The following is a 17,459-nucleotide window of genomic DNA, read 5'->3' on the forward strand; positions in this document are numbered from 1 at the left end:
ACATTTCTCCTAAACCAAATCCCATTGCTTCTCTCTTTTGGAAGACCCAAGTCATTGTATCCCAGGATTAACTCACAATCGGTTTGGCTCTTCTCTGCCTTATGTCTCCCTATATAGAATTATTTATTAAACTCTGTCATTTCAACATTCTGAAAATTTTCCATACCTTTACTTCCTCTGCATTCCACTGATACCACTGCTGATTTTACCCTTTATCCTCTCAAGCTCATGTTAATTGCAATAAGGAGGCTTCCAAACTATCATTTTAGTGCTGGCAGGACTTAATACAGTCTAGTAGCAATGCCTCCTTTCTCAGGTGGGGCAAATTACACCCAAAGAGCTGAAATAAGCTGCAAAGTAGGAGCAGAATCCACGCCTTTTGACCTTATTCCAAGGGTTCTCTCTTTGCTATTACACTGCCCACTGGATTCCATGCCTCTGTACCACTTTCGCATCTCTGTACCATCTAACACCTCAAAGTATTCCCATCACTGGGAATCACCATATTTCTACCCTGTGAAACCACATTTCATGGATGTCTTTCCACATCAGCACATTGACATCATCATCAAGTCACCTCCTAAAGGTCTGATTGCCTGAAAAATCAACTCTCAGTTCCCCAGGATACCTTGCAGGGCTTTCCTTGAACTGATGGGACTTGCATTGCAGCCCCCTATATTCTTTTCCCAGCTCTCTCTTCCAGTCTTGCTACATCCTTACTGTCTACGGATTGAGGTTTTAGCACGGATTCGGAAGCAGGTAGTTGAGGTATGTAATCAGGGTCCTCTAACCTCCAGTCACTGCCCCAAATGTATATCTTCTGGGAGTAGAGGAGCAATCTAACATTAGAAAGAATCTCAAGAAATAAGAAAGGACAGGAGCTGACATTTGTGAGCTTCCCTGAGTCCTAAATTCAGTGATGGTTCAGTTGCAGCCTACTGTGCAATACCATTCCCATCTCATCCTACGACGGCCCTGGAAGCAGATGTATCCATTTCTATAGATGAGAGAACAGAGGTACATTCAGATTAAGTCACTTTCCCAAGGGTAGAGCTAGGATTCAAACCTGAGTCTGTGTGACCCAAGTTTCATATAAACTGTGTATGCTCGTGTCTCTCATGCAAGAACAAGAGCTTTTGAGCCAAACAGACCCCTTATGGAACCTTTGAGCTTTCATGCCTGCAGGTGACCTCGTTCAATATCCTTCACCTGTGTGAGCCTCCATTTTCCTTTCTTTTAACACAATGGTTGTTGTGAGGATAACATGAGATATTAGGTACGGAAACACCTAGCAGAGTGGACCCTTCCCGTCCCCCTGAGCATCCTTCTGGCATAGGTTGGTTTGACAGTACTTCTACCTGCATGTTCTACAGTTTTATGTTTTTCCTGTCTTAACTGTCTAGCTCAATTAAGTGCTAGTATTCATAAACTATCTTAACGGACAAGCCACAAGCCATGGTCTTCATCCAGGTCACTGAGGATCTACATACATGTTTCCCCAAACCCTCATCAAATGCTTCCAGTTATTGTCTCCATAAGGTTAGGGGCAGAACTTCAGGGAGGGGAGGGCCATGCATGCATTTGTGGGAACAACCCTTGCGTTATGAACGCTTTGTCACCTTACTACACTCAGTGTGACACAGGGATCTTTTTAGAAGCCGGGAGCTTGTCAGAGATGAGCATCTCAAGTCCCACCCAGACCTAGGGAATCAGAATCTGCTTTTGAACAAGATCCACAGGTGTTGCAGGCACATTACCTTTTGAGAAGCATTTCCCTACCTGCCCCTCATCCTTGGGAGGGTTGCTCAGCTCTCCAGTGTGTCCAAAGTAGGAGTTGCTCTGGGAAAGAACTTCTTTGAGGAAGTGCTGCCCTAACCCAAGAGGAAGAGGCAGGAAAGGGGAAAAACAAGGTGTGGGCAAAGGTGGTGGCGAAACCGGGCACCTTGTTTCTGGATGCAGCCAGGGAGCACCTTGAACCCCTGCCGTGCTCTAAAATAGCACACCTTCCTCATCTCTTTTCTTCTTTCCTCTAAGAAATAGAGGCCTTCACTGTTCCAGCTTGTCTCCTGCAACAAACTCTTCTCAGTGGCTTTTTAGAAGAGTGACTGGGGGTGACATCCATGCTTTCCTGTCCTGTTCATTCTCTCTCTGCATAATGGAATTTGTGGTTGCTGGTTATGTTTCACTGAATTAACACCCATTACCATGTACCATGTTTACTCAGCCTTGCCTTGTGTCTTTTTTTTTTTTTTTTTGGCTACGTTCGGTCTTCATTGCTATGGGTGGGTTTTTCTCTAGTTGTGGTGAGAGGGGCTGCTCTTTGTGGTGGTGCGTGGGCCTCTCACTGCAGTGGTTTCTCTTGTTGTGGAGCACAGGCTCTAGGTGTGTGGGCTTTAGTAGTTGTGGCTCATGGTCTTAGTTGCTCCGCGGAATGTGGGATCTTCCCGGACCAGGGATCAAACCTGTGTCCCCTGCATTGGCAGGCGGATTCTCAACCACTGCACCACCAGGGAAGTCCCTTGCCTTGTGTCTTTGTTCTTGTTGTTACCCTCGAATCCTGGGCCCAGCTCTAAGCTTCCCTCCTCTGTGAAATCTTCTGTTCCCTAAAATCAGACAGCATTTCCCAGCTTTAACTCACAATGACCCAGTTTTTATTGCATTTTAATGGGGAGCATCCCTATGGTCTTCTCATCTGGCTTATAGTGTCCTTGAGGCCAGGGGCCATGTGATCGCTGACAGGTCCTTGGGCCCTACAGACCTCTGAGTGGGTAAATACCCTTCCTCAAATGTCTTTGCAAAGACAGGAGAAATGCAAAATGGTGTTGAAGTAGCGATCTGTAGTGAAGCTTAGGCTGGCTAACACAGGACAGGAAAATCATTCACTGGAAGGGATTTTGCTGGGAGAAAGAAGAGAAGACCAAAGAGGTTAGCCACGTGAACTGGGCTGGACCTGAGGCAGATCAGTTTCCTAGGCAACCATTCACCGAGGCGAGGGCAAGCTTGTGCACACTCCGAGCAGTCCACCCAAGCACAGTCAAGATATCTTCCTGCTCCTAGCCAAGGCCACATCTCCAGGAACGCTGCATCTGGGAGGAGGAGCAGCTGCGCCCACGTGCACAGGAAGACAGAGCCAGCGTTCAGACTTGGGTCCAGTCAGGCACACGTCGCGTTGCCCAGCAGTTTGTGTTTCCCATGGGGTTCAGCTTTTCTCTTGATAGTTGAAACTTTCTCTCATTTCTGAGTTGCTTTGTTTTGGCAGAGACTCTGATGCCAAACTGCCACCCTCCCTAAAGCTTTCTGCCAGGCTCGTCCCTCTGCCACGGGAGAGCTCATGCGGGGGCAGCTGTGCATGTTGTGGTTCTGGATGAGGCCCTTCCACACGGGAACTGGCCACTGCCCCTGGACCTAGAAAGGCTGAAAAGCCACACCAGAATTTCCATTTTCACCGAGCCAGGCCTCTCGGGCTGCAGCTGGAATAGTGCTCTTTCCCTGACACTAGCCCTTTCATGGCACGTTTGGGCTTTGTTCGTTCATTGGCTCCTTCCTTGTCCTTGATTTCCTTAGGTCTGAACCAGGTTTTAGGCAGAAAGGTGGCTTCAGTTCTTACACCACTTTTCTAGTTACAAAAAAAGGAGCATTGACTCTTCTATGGGGCAGTTTTCCCAAAAGGTGGATTTCTGCGATCCACGTACCCCTTGTGGAGTGTTTTGTGGCCCCATCCTTTTGACTGAAACCCAGTAGCCTTTCCTCATTCTTTGTTCTCTGTACTTTGATGGAGCATTTTGCCATTTTGTCCACTTTCATCATCCTCCTTCAGGGTGTTTCTTGGTGTTATTTATTTTTCCTACTTCTTTTCTATTGGTTTGTCTTCTTCCAGATCGCCAAGAAGCTCACTATTTGACCCTCTGGTTTTGATCACTGCATTTTTCCTCCATAGATGATTCTGTGGTGGGATTTCTTCTCTGACTTCTGTAGGTGATTCTGTGTCACCAGGAATAGTTTCTGACTTTGTCTTCAATACCTTGTCCTTAGCTCTCCACATAGGATATATCCTCATTATGGGAAAGCAAAGGGACACCCTCTTCAATCCCAACCAGCCCCCGCTGCTTCCTGTCACTGTCAGTGCACCAGCATCTTTCCAACACTTCTAATCATCTCTGACTTCACCTCCTGTATTCTGTTACCTATACCTGCCAACTCTTCAATTCTTGAAATATATCCACATGCTATGTAAAAAGGGAATGATCTCTGTATATGAGACATTTTACAAAGCTCAAGATATATCCAGGATGCATGGATTTCCAAACATGGCTTTCCAGTTTTCCATAGATTTATTATTTATGACTTATGAAGGCAGTAATGTGTTGGAGCCAGTTCATACTGGCTTTCGAGATGTGTGATCCCTTCCTCCCTTGTAGTCAGTGACGTTCGGATGACAGCTTGAAATCAGCCATGATGGGAGCATTTACACCACAGAAATTGGCAAATGTTACAATCAGGGCCCTCTTCTCCGTGAACCTGTTGTGAAACATTTACTAGCACACAACTGCATGAAAGAGTTATTCATACACACACACACACACTATCTTAATCAATAAGACAGTTTCAGCTTCTTGATAAGACAGGCACTTAGGATAGAAATGCCCTCCCTAAGAGAAAACAAATATTGTATATTAACATATATATGTGGAGTGTGAAAAAATTGGTATAGACAACCTTATTTACAAAGCAGAAATAGAGACACAGATGTAGAGAACAAATGTATGGATACTGGGGGAAAGAGGGGGATGGGATGAACTGAAAGATTAGGACTGACATATATACACTACTATGTATAAAACAGATAACCAATGAGAACCTACCGTATAGCACAGGGAACTCTACTCAATGCTCTGTGGTGACCTAAATGGGAAGGAAATATAAAAAAGGGTGGATATATGTATACATATAACTGGCTAACTTTACAGCAGAAACTAACACAACATTGTAAAGCAACTATACTCCAACAAAAATAAAACAAAATAATTTAAAAAAATAAAAAGAAATACCCTTGCTTGCTGACTGAAATAAAGAGACTGTAGGAGCTTCTTCGAAGTTGAAAGTGCCTATGGCTACAGCCCTGCGTCCTCACAGTCACTCACTGAGCCCTGCTGAGGTTGATCCCCCAGGAACAAGGCACCTGAGACAACCGAGAACACAGTCGTCAACAAGCGCACAGGTTAATGGGGCAGACAGGCGAGAACAATTGTGCAAAAAAGCCCAATAGAGGTGTCCCATCTACAGAAATATGTGAAAATTGAGGGGAAACATCTGAGTCTGCCTGGGTCCCAGGAAAGTGTTGTAGAAAATGCAGCTTTAGAATTGTGTCTTAAAGGATGAGGCCTGAGAAACTCTGTTATTAGGGTCCCAAGAAAAGAAAACAAAAACAGTGTAACAGAACAAAACTATAAATAAAAGATTCCAATCACCATACTGAAAGGGCACACCATAAATCTGGGAAAATCAACCCAGAATGGTCAGTATCAAGACATACTTTACTGAAGACACTGTATTTTAAAGATAAAGAAAAACGTATTAGTGTTTTTAGGCAAAAGGACCAAGTCATTTATTAGGGAAAGAAAATCAGGTTGGCATCAGACTTCTCAAAAATACAACTTCGTAGTAGGAAACAGTAGAGTAACGTATTTAACATACTGAAAGAGAAAACGGGAGCCAAGGATTTTCTGTTCCACCCAACTGACCTTCGAGTTTGAAGGTCACAGACAAATAGTTACAAAGTTGCAAGAAGTCAGGGTATATTGTTCCTATGAGCTCTTCCAGAGGAATCTACCATATTTCTATAAATCATGGAAGCTTTGGCATAAAGTTGCTGTTGTGTGAATTATAATTAATGGCACTGGTGCCGTCATCTCTGCTCTCTCAGGTGTGAGCCTTCTCTAATGGCACGCTAACCTTGAACTTAGCAGACACAAGGTCATGTAAGACCTCCATCCAGAAAAGGGATTTACAGATGATTCTCATTCATAATGGGGAGAAAGAGCCAAATACTGATCATGAGAAATGGCTTATGAGTGGTGGCTGGCAATTATTTAACTACTGTTTTTATATCACATGGGAAACTGCTAGATGATTTCATGTGTTGAAAAAAAATACATCATATGTTGCTAAATGGTAATTTTTAATTATTTGTCCAAAAGTTTACAAAAAGCATCCCTCTGTACTGAAAAACTATTATTAGGGCTTTCTGTTAAAGAGGACAATAAAGGCATTTTTAAAAATTCCGTCCCCCTTCTTTGAAATCCAACAAAAAACCCACAAAGAAAATGAAAGAGAGGGAACACTCTGTCTCCAATAAACAATGAAATGGCTGCAAGCCCAAACTATCAATTATGAAACATACCTGCCAAAGACTGTAAAATCTGGACCAAAATGAGAGAGGGAAGGCTGAGGTCTGACAAATATTTCCTCAGGTGCGAGCAGGATATAGATTTCCCTAGGAGTCAGTGTGATGGTCCTGAAAGGCCTGCTCAATGGTTCTTTGATTACAGAGACTAGATAGGGGGCCACGTGCTGCCCCTGAAAACACCGTGAAGGTCCCTGCAGAGCTGCTGGGGAGATGGAGCTGCAGGAGAAGCCACATGTGTAAGCCTTCCAGCCAAGGAAGGCTGCAGAGATGGAGTGGCGTGGAGGATGATTGCTGGACAATTACATGTGAGCCAGTTACTTAAGAGGCTCTTCCCTGAGTCACACCAACCCTTCAAATGCCAAAATCTGAAGAGAGATATGGGCAAAGGAAATAAAAATTTAGTGACAAATTGTTGCAGACAGCAAACTGATGGACACGTCCCAGCTCATTCCCCCCACCTGTGGTATTCACAAACAGCCAGCTGCATTTCAAGCTGCAGCATAAAATCTATGCATCAAAACTGGGGGAGAAAATTGAAGGGGAAGAAAGAAATCAGGGTGTGGGGAAAGGAACAGAAAACAAGTGTCATATGAACAGCATAACATCGCAAAGATATTACCCAGTGAAAAGTTCTGAAAAATAGGCTCCGTATTCCCAAGAAAATTATCATCATGAAGTCTGGGGGAAAAGGGGCTTTAAAATGAGGTTTGAGTTCAAAAAGAGACTATAAGTCAACAGAAGGAGATGAAAAGACAACTTGGAGTAATAAGGGAAAAAAACTGAAAAGAAAAATTTTAGATGGCAGACATAAAAGTTACTGTACAAGCAACAAAAAATAATTAAAATGACTAAAAACAGAGAGCTATGGTATATAAGCTGGAATAACTCATATAAAATGATATGGGAAAGAGTAAAGATGTAAAATTGGTTTTTAGAGGCAATGATGGATATGGAGGGGCAGAGGAGATCAGACATAAGTGTAATTGGTATTTGTGAGAAGAACCAAACAAATGGAACAGAAAAATATTCAGAGATAATTCAGGGGAATAAGCCTCCTTTATAAAAACTTTAACCTTCAAGTCATAATGGTATATCACGAGCCAAGAAAATATGACCCATTAGACACAGCCCCCTTAAGGTGCTGAACTTCATGGGTAAAGAAAGAGCCAAAGGTCTCTGGGCATAAAAGGCAAACAAATAAACAAAAAAAATTCCCTGCTTGGACTCACACAGCTTCACAGTAGCATTAGATGCAAGAAGACAGTGAAACTGCACAATTCGAAAGGAAAGGAAGTATATATGACCGAAGTATTTTCTCTTCATCTTGTTTGTTCTTCATGTGAAACAGAAGCAGAGAGGCTGTCAGAGTTTACATACCCATAAGCCAGGCTTGAAAAACTTGCAGGGCTGAGATGAGATACTGAAATGATTCAAAATAAAAAATCCAGGAAGGCACAGATGCTGGTGAAAAAAGATGGAAGGTGAATCGTAAATTCATTTAAGCACAGAATTAAGAGTAATCAACCAGCAGTTGCATCTCAGAACAGAATATAAATATCAGAAAATCTTGACATTAGCTAAATAATTTAACAAAAACAAATGTTTGGAGAGGAGAGGTGGGTGGGAGGGAATGTAAATGTGCCTATTACCTCTTCTTTCTTAGCAAGTCAATAGCTACTCTCATAAGTCAAAATATGTCAGTAAAAGTAACTACCTGACTCTCTTGTTGGTTTCTGTCATCTTCTTTCTTCAGAGAATTCTTTTGGGAAGTAATCACGTAATAGTGAAAAAAATCAGCCATTCAGCAACCCTTTTAATCTTACTTTAGTTTCTTTCTTTTTTCTAATATAACTAAGAAAATTGCATCAACATTTTAAATTAAAATTGCATGTACACATGTAATTATGACTATCAAATATCAGTGTTATAGACACAATGATTATCAAATATTAATGTTCTTTTATGTATAGCAGTTTGGGTATTTTTTTAAAAAAAACTTTCCTTTTATACTTTTCTACTTCTTGAATTCTTGATCATGGGTATATGTCATTTTTTAATTTTAATTTTTTAATTGAACTATAATTGGCATATAATTTTATATTCGTTTCAGGTGTGCAACATAGTGATTCAGTGTTTGTGTACATTACGAAAAGATAACCACAATAAGTCTAGTCATCATACAAAGTTAATACCATATTATTGTCTATATTGTCATTTTTTAAAAAGCAAAGTCATCTTACTACATAAATAGCTGAAAAATGTTAAAAATCAATTACAAGGCCATAAAACCCCACAACAATAAATTCCTAGAAATTAGGTATTATTTCAGGAAGAAAGAAAGAAGAAAGGAAGGAGGAAGGAAGGAAGAGAGGGAGGGAAGAAGGGAAGAGAGAAAAGAAAAGGCAGAGGAGCGGGGAGGGGAAAACCTCCATATCCTAAGAGATGTTTACACCTAGGAAATGCTTACTCACTGGCGCACCCACACATAACACCCTCTGGTTTCGCCCTGGGAGACAGCACTGTTGCTGGGGGTGTGTGTCTGTTCACTCTCTGTTTGACTCTGTCGCCCAATTCTCATTACAGTGTTCTGTCAGTTGTGGTGTTGGAACCCAGCGGAGACAGCAGGTGTGCCAAAGGCTGACGGCCAAAGGCCGACGTGTCCCCCTCAGTGAGACGCTGTGCAGGCATCTTCCTGGGTCCCCTCTTGTGAGATCTTGTCAGATGCCTGTGTGCAGGAGTAAGTATGGAAAAGTCCACGCTTCGCCGGATACGCTGATTCTGTTCCTCTCCCCCAATGGCTTCATTTTCCATAGAGCAACACATTTCTCATCTGTAGGTAAAGCAGATCAAGCAGAACTCAGGATTGTTATAAGAGGCAAACAGTATAATATTGAAGACCAGGATACAGCTCTAAGAAAAGTCAGTTTGAAAAAATGCCCACCCACTTAGCCAATACATCCTTTACGTTTCCTCACTTGGATTTATACTTCCTTATATCTTCCACTTCACCATGATTTCTCCCACTTAGAAGTCATGAGTGTTCCTTGTAGAAGTTAAGCTGAAATACTTTCTGATTTACTTTGCTAGTGATATAATGGGGATTCCTTCTATTAAAAGTAGATGAGCTAAGTATTTTTAGATATTCAAGTAGCTCTTCTTTTGGTTAATCTAAAACCAGCAAGGATGAAAAGATGAAATAGCTTCAGCTTTTAAAAATGGCAGTTTAGACAATTCTTCAATTTATTGTACATAGTAAGCTTAGTCTAAAGAGTTAATATTATGCCTTCATTATATCCAAAAGCTAAAATGCACAGAGCTTTCGTCTCTGTCTTCAGTGTACATGAAGTAGTATGTGTATGTGTGCATGTGCGTGTTTCTTGTATAAGGGTGACAAAAAGTGAGTGGAGGGCTGCGCCTGCAGCAGCTGAAAATAAGGCAGCAGAGTGGTCGTGGAAGGCGGGGTAGGGTGGTAGGGAACAGGCACCCTGGGAACACACATTCTGGGTCCCTTTCCTGCTTCGTTTCTCACTGTCTTTAATGATTCACCTGAAAAAAGAACACTAATTATCTCAGCTACCCTCCTGAGCTTATGGTAAAAAAAAGAAGAAAAAAAAAAATCAGGAAATCACTGTTATTTTAATGCTTCTTAGGAAAAAAAAAAAATATATATATATAGGTGTACATATATACCTATATATGCACACACACCCACACACTACTAAGTTTACCAACCACTTTCCTGAAGAAACTTACAAAACAAAGTAAGAAAAACAATAATAAGTGTAAGAAAAGTCATGGCATTCATAACACGTATTGAGCACTTGCTCTGTGGAGCTCCTTGCAGGCATTGCTGCGTTATCTTATTTAGTCCCAGCAACATAATACCCAGTGGGTATTATCCCCACTGAATGATGAGGAGTCCAAGACGTAAAGAAGATCCACGACTTGACCAAGGATCCGCAGCTGCCAGTTGGGCCTCTTGGCCTGTTTGACCACAAGTCTGTCTGATTCCTGAGCTCACACTCTTAGCCACGTCTCAGTGGTGAGTCATGGACAAGGTTAATTTTTTTTTCCTGGGAATTCTTTGAGAACACATTTTGAAAATCTTGAGATTCCAAACATTTGAGACCCCAAGTTTGAGAGCGTCCTGGAATCCAAGAATGTCTATGGCACATGGCACAGTGTCATGCTTCAAGCTGCTTATCTGTCTGATTTTTATTAATTGTGGATGGTTGCATGGCAGTGTGGCTGGACCCTAAACTGCCTTAGAGGAGAGTGAAATTATATTCTGACCGCTTCCTCTAAAATAATAACAGAATAACATGTGGGGATACATCGTGGTTATTAGGGCATGCAATATCGTACAAGATGAAATTATGAATTATTATGGCATGCAGCAGAAAGCAGAGTAAAGGGATAAGTTTTAGGGAGAAAAAAAAACCAGGAAAAAAAGACAATTGTATTTCTTCTTGACCCCATGCCATTCCCTAGCTTGCCAACACATAGGCCATGGGAGCAGACAAGACAGGAACACACGGTCTCAGAACAGCCAAGTCACCCCGAGCTGGGCCTCCACTTCAGCTCTGTCCTGGCCTCACGCCATCATCTTGGATCAATGGCCATGGCTTGCGGAAATTTGGCTGCTCCACCCTCACACTCCGATGGCATCCTCCTTGGCCCACCACAGTATCAGAGCTGAGGGATGAGCTTGGCACTCACCCATCCTCCCTACCCCTGCTGCCTCTGCCCCGTTCTCCCTGTGTCATCACACAGCACCTACACCACCCTCATCCCACCTTCAAATGCATCGTGTGCTGACCTCCAGCATCCTTTCTACCTTCCTCCAGGACACACCACCACCGGGACCATTCCTTCTTTCCAACATTTGCCCACATCCAGGACAACCAGCACCCACGCTGATGACTTTCTCCCACCCTGATATCCCGATTTCCCAATGTGGTCAGTTTCACTGACCTCCATCCTCTTGGCAGGGTGACACCCTAGACTTCCTCATTTCTTGGTACTCAGATAGCTTCCTGCTCTTTTACCTCCCCCACCTCACCCATGCTTATGTAGCTAAGGCTTCACTGTGACCTCTGGTTCTTCCTTCCCTGTTGTCCAGAAGCATCGTGCTCTTGCAGTAGAAACCTCTCCTCTTGGCTGGTGTCTCCTCATCACTCAACCAATTCTGTAGCCAGATCTCTCTGCCCTTCCTCAACCCACCACCTCAGTCACCCTGCTCATCTTCAACCCTGATAGGTTACTTTTTAGGTGATTTTTGTTTGCTGTTTTTTGGTTCCCTGGCCTGAGCTATTGAGATTTGCTAAAGAAAATAATATTACCATCCTGATTAGACATAATTCATACTTCTGCTATCTGATTTACCTGGGCAGTAATGTGTGGGTTTTTTTTTTTTTTTCTATTCCTTAGAATTTCCAAGAAATTCATCACAGCAGCTATTTCCTAACCACTACTATACTGACCCCAAGTTCCCATTTCTCTGTGGATAAACGCATCTTTTATTCCACTAGGAATGTCAAGGCTATATGGTGCAACGACCTGACTTTCCTGTCTCCTTCACGTCACATCCACCCCCTTTGCTCACCAGATTGGAAATGTATGGTCTTCTTTATAGGCCTAATCCCTCAGTGATGGAAGGGGTCTGAAGCCAAGAAAAATCAAGCCCAACTATGCTGTGATCTTTATTCCTTTTCAAGGCAGCATTTCTAGAAATGTGTCCTAAGCAGTGACTTGAGTTTAAGTAAAACCCATTCTCTATGGAGGAGGGAGTCTTCTTGCTCTTCAATTTGACCCGTTGACAATGGGGTGGAGGGGGTGGGGCCGGGGGCAAGATGTCTTGAGCTCCCCCTAGAGGCCAGCGGTGCACCATGCAATCCAGTTAACTCCCTGCCTGCCTCTCCCCAGGCTTTCCCTGCATTCTCCCACCTCCAGCTTTTAGCCCTTGCTTAAATTCTTCCCTCTGCCATATCTAGTGATGGACATTCTCCCCATTCTTGAAGGACCACTACAAAGCCTACCTTCCCCAATAATCTTTCTCGGTTGCACTTAATCTCTGAAAGGTAATATGACATTGTGGTTAAGCCAACTCGAGTTCAAATCTCGTTTCTATCAGTAACTCATCATGTGACATTAGACAGGTTATTTAATCTCTGTGACTCTCAGTTTTTCATGTATAAAATGGGAATAGTACTTGTACCTACCTCATAGAATTGTTCTGAGAATTAATGCCTAGAAAGTGCTTAGAAACAGTGCCAAGCACATACTCTAGGCTGAGAAATATTAGTTATTTTTAATGTCATTACCACATTCCTCTGATTCCTATTATAGCTTTAAAACAGGATAAAATATAACAGAGTAACTAGTATTGTATCTCCCAGCTCATTAGGATATGAGTTTTTATGGGGTAGCTAGACAATAGCTCTGGATGGTTTTTCCTTATAGGCCCCCAAAGCACTTAATCATAATGAGTTGTACCCAAGGACCTGCTTTTCAAGTATGTCAGGCTTGGATCATCCTCAAATTGCTATTAAAAGTCTACCTGTCTTGGCTTCCAATCAGGCATCTGAAGGAAACAAAGGATAACAGGAATGGAGTCTTTGGATTTAGATTTTTTCAATTATGGCTCTTGGTTTTAAGGGTTCCCGAGTTTTGATGACCAATTCTTATTTTTCACCCAAGTACTGACATCCAAATAGTTGAGGGAGGACTTCCTTGGCTGCCCAGTGGTATGATTCCGCACTTCCACTGCACGGGGCATGGGTTCGATCCCTGGTTGGGGAACTAAGATCCCACATGCTGTGCGGTGCAGCCAGAAAAAAAGAAAAAATTGAGGGAGGGGAGGCACCTAGGCATGTACTATAGGATGGGAATGTCAAGAAAAATATGCCTCATCCCGTTCCCAGCAGACATAGCTGCAGCCCTTGGAAACCCAGCCAGGCACAGGGCTACCTCACCAGCACCCCTCTTGGGTTTGTGTCACCTCTTGCAGCATCCAACAGCATACATTTTATCTTTTGCTCAGTCATTCATTCGTTATTCATTCAATAAACAGTAAGAGCTTACTATGTACCAGGCACTATGCTGTGCCCTAATGACAGAGATGATCTCTCTGCCTGGGCATGTATTGTTTTCAGTGTCAGACGATAGCATTTCCTTATTAATGCTTTCAGCAATCACTCATCAAGTGCTGCTTTGTTGTAGATGTTATGATACAAAATGAAAAGATCCATTCTCTTGTCTCTAAGAATTCATATTCCAGTGGGAGAGAGACATATCTAAACAAATAAGAAGAGTAAAGTGCCAGTGATGTCATAATAGGGTGCAGAAGTACTCACTGCTGCTGGGGGATGAGGAAAAGTTTCATAAAAGAGGAAACTGAGCAGAATTCTGAAAGATGTGTCCATTCCTCAGACCCACATGGGATACAGGAGAATCTAGAAAAAGAGAACCACGTTGACAAAGGTGAGGGATGTCAAATGGAGTGGTATGTTTGGGGAAACTGCAGGCAGTTCCACAGGATTAGAACTGAGGTTGAAGATGGGTTATGGTGAAAGAGAAAGTTTGAGAGGTGAGCTGCAGAGCATCTTGAACCCCATGCTGAGGAGTTTAGATTTTATCAAAGAAGGAAGTGACATAGTCCACTTTTATTTTGGTTTATTTGCTCAGATAGCTATCTAGATGTATTTTAATTAATTTTTATTGTAGGATAGTTGCTTTACAATATTGTGTTATTTCTGGTGTACAGCAAAGTGAATGAGCTGTATGTATACATATATCCCCTCTTTTTTGGATTTCCTTCCCATTTAAGTCACCACAGAACATTGAGTAGAGCTTTCTGTGCTATACAGTCAGTTCTCATTAGTTATCTGTGTTATACATAGTTGTGTATATGTGTTGATCCCAGTCTCCCAATTCATCACACCCCTCCCCTTCCCCACTTGGTATCCATAGACTTCTTCTCTACATCTGTGTCTCTATTTCTCCTTTGCAAATAAGTGCATTTGTATCATTTTTCTAAATTCCACATATGAATGGTATTGTATGATATTTGTTTTTCTCTTTCTGACTTACTTCACTCTGTATGACAGTCTCTAGGTCCATCCACGTCTCTGCAAATGGCAAAAGTTCATTTTTTTTTTCTTTTTATGGCTGATTTTCTGTTGTATATATGTACCACATCTTCTTTATCTAATCCTCTTTTGGTGGACATGTAGGTTGCTTCCATTTAGGTTTGTTTCCTCTGCTGCTTTCTGTGGTGTAGATATTCCCATCATGGTTGGTTTCCAGCTACTGATGTGCCATCATTGAATGCAGAGTTGGGAATGGATACTATCTCACCTGTGAGTCAATGAGAGGAAGGGCCAGCATACCAATGGACAAGGAGGAATCAAGGTGTCTCTAAATTCTGCCTCAGGGAAATTGGTAGAAGATGAAGCCATTAACTTAGCGTATATAGGAAGAGGAGGATCATTTGGGACAGGATAAGGAAGCAGAGGTAAAGTGTTTAGATTATAATAAAATATTATCTTAAACTTGAAGTACCAGGAAGAGATTTCCAGTAAGCAGTGGACAATTAGATCTGCAGCTCCAGAGAGAGGTCCAGGTTAGACAGATCAACTCGGGAGGCATCAACATAGAGTTGTTAGTTACAACTCCAAGATCATCCAAGGACAAGTTTGGAGTAAGAAGAGAAAGAGAGGAAGTGGCCAAGCCCTGACACCTGAGGGGTGGTAGCAACAGCCAGCAGTATGCTGGCAATGAGCAGTGGTTGGAAAGGACCAGGAGAAGGGTTAAAAACGGTGGGGAGGAGAGACTTCTCCATGAACTGAGTGATTAAGGGAGTCATATGTCCTAGAAGGTTCAAGTAAGAATACTTAAGGGAGACATTGTATTTGTCACTAGGGGACCATCAGTGGCCTTTCCCCGAGAGCTTTTCGTGGAGTGCTGTGAGCAGAAGCTCACCTACCCTCAATTAAAAGCACATGAGAACCAAGCGTGGAAGTTGTTCTTTCAGGCTGATGAAACACTGACACTGTGCAGTCTGCCCATGGGGCTTCAGCAGGCTTCATCGCCCATTTAACAAGTCCCGCCCACAGCATCCCTTGTAGCCCCCTCTCAGCTACCTGCATTTCTACCCTAAAGAGAATCTGAAAAAGGCTGCCCGGGTTCCTGACAGAGCTCCAAAGGGGCTTGTGAGATCTTCTGTGCCAGTGGAAGGAATGGAAGTCAGCACCAGCCAAGCAGACCCATCCAGGGCTGGATTCTAAGGGGCTGGGGTTCCATTAGGGTAATAGGAAGGCTTAGAGGCTGCTTTGCAGCTAAAGCCCACTCAGGAGTGGCAGGAGTGAAGTGCTGGTGCAACCAAGTGTAAACATCCAGCACAGGTGGCTTGGGGCAGAGACCTGGCATGGCACCAAGACTTAGAGTCATGGCAGGGGTACAGCTGGATTTAAGTCAGGACATGAGCAGGCAGAGCACAGAGGCAATTGCTGTAAACAGCCTTGGGCACCAGAGCTGGCCTTTCCTGGGTAGGGCAGGCTGGCACTGAGGCCAGAGGGAGGACCTCCAGAAGAAAGATCTTTTCATTTTCTGGAAAAGCCCAAAGATGTGGCATTTCTTATACACAGTGGGAGATTGGAGGGATGGGTTAGTACCTTTGCACTGCCCCGCAGCCCCTCCAGGAGGATGCCATCGGTGCCTGGCCACTCTTTGTCTCATTAGGCTTGTCGAGTGTGGCACTTTGGGGGGCATATCCAGATGCAGGAGGAGGCAGTCACCCCAAATCAGACCAGTTTCTTGCCCAAGAACTGTGTCTGATGATGCTAGGCTCCAGGCTCTGCTCCAGAGGAATTCAGAGGAGTCCCAAGAGAGGGACTGGCCCAAGCTGTGGACCTGGCAGCCTCGAAGCACGTAAATCCCAGATCACTCCACAGGCACACCTGCTAACTGAACTGCTCTGTACCCAGCATGAACAATTGCTAAATAGGCCTGGCTGGGAATGGAGCTGGGGCCATAGCGCCTGCCTTCCAACAGATGAGCATGCAGCCAGAGGGAGCAGCTGGGCTGCTTGTGGGGCTCACCTAGCCATGGTCAGGTCCTTCATCAAGGCTAAACACTGCCAGTCCCAGCCTGCTCTTGAAGGAGGCAGGGTTCCATCTACTTTAAGCTCCAAACTCAGTTGAGGGACATCTGACTACCAGTGGACCTGACGGTGATTAGAACCCATCTATCTCCATGGGAATTAGAACCCATCTCCATGGTGATTAGAACCCATCTCCATGGGAATTAGAACCCATCTCCATGGTGATTAGAACCCATCTTCATGGGGATTAGAACCCATCTCCATGGGAATTAGAACCCATCTCCATGGTGATTAGAACCCATCTCCATGGGAATTAGAACCCATCTCCACACAGGATGCTGTGTGGGCTTATAGCAGCCTCCAATCATCTCCAGCCTGAACCATCTAGCCAGGCGTGTGCTTCATTCCCCATGTGGGCTTCTGCACCTTCCTATTAGGAGCAGGAATGTTCAAGCCATGGCCTTATCTGTAGCAGCCCTAAGAGAGTCTGTCTCCAAATACCTCTCCGTTGCATGAGTTCAAAAGTCTGCCTTTGATCCAGCTGAAACTCTGATTTTGAGGAGTGAGTTTCAAAGCCATCCACATGCACATCTATCTTTCCCATTGTCCTCCACTGAGGGATCAATGACCAGACAGGGTGTTCAACTGAATCCTTTTAAATGATAATACAAAGAGCTCTTTATAGGTGTAGATAAACACATATGTGTGTATACTATGGACATGTGTGTGTAAACATATGAACTGTGACAACGATAGGCCCCTTGTAAGCTAAGTATTCATAAAATGCAACCAGGTAAGTCAAATTAGAAACCAGAGAGTAATAAAAAAGGAAAGCAAGCAAGGCTAATATAGCATTAGGTCTTGAATTTTATACTTCTGTTATGTGTGGGCACAGTTTAGCTCTAAACTTGATAACATAACTATCTTGGAAAAGGCAACCTGGTCGATGAC

The 17,459-nt window shown here is 43.3% G+C and overlaps 1 protein-coding gene across 3 annotated transcripts in view; it reads left to right on the top strand.

The window, feature by feature from the left end:
* The window catches only part of ADAMTSL3 (ADAMTS like 3), a 404,352-nt gene that overhangs the window by 295,153 nt on the left and 91,740 nt on the right, over nucleotides 1–17,459 (top strand). For all 3 annotated transcript variants that reach the window (XM_057719996.1, XM_057719995.1, XM_057719997.1), the window contains one exon: nucleotides 8,990–9,143. In XM_057719996.1, coding sequence (XP_057575979.1) covers nucleotides 8,990–9,143 — 154 coding nt within the window. The remainder of the gene's footprint in view (nucleotides 1–8,989; nucleotides 9,144–17,459) is intronic.

This window comes from Hippopotamus amphibius, chromosome 2, assembly GCF_030028045.1.
Source record: "Hippopotamus amphibius kiboko isolate mHipAmp2 chromosome 2, mHipAmp2.hap2, whole genome shotgun sequence".
NCBI classification, from domain to species: Eukaryota; Metazoa; Chordata; class Mammalia; order Artiodactyla; family Hippopotamidae; genus Hippopotamus; species Hippopotamus amphibius.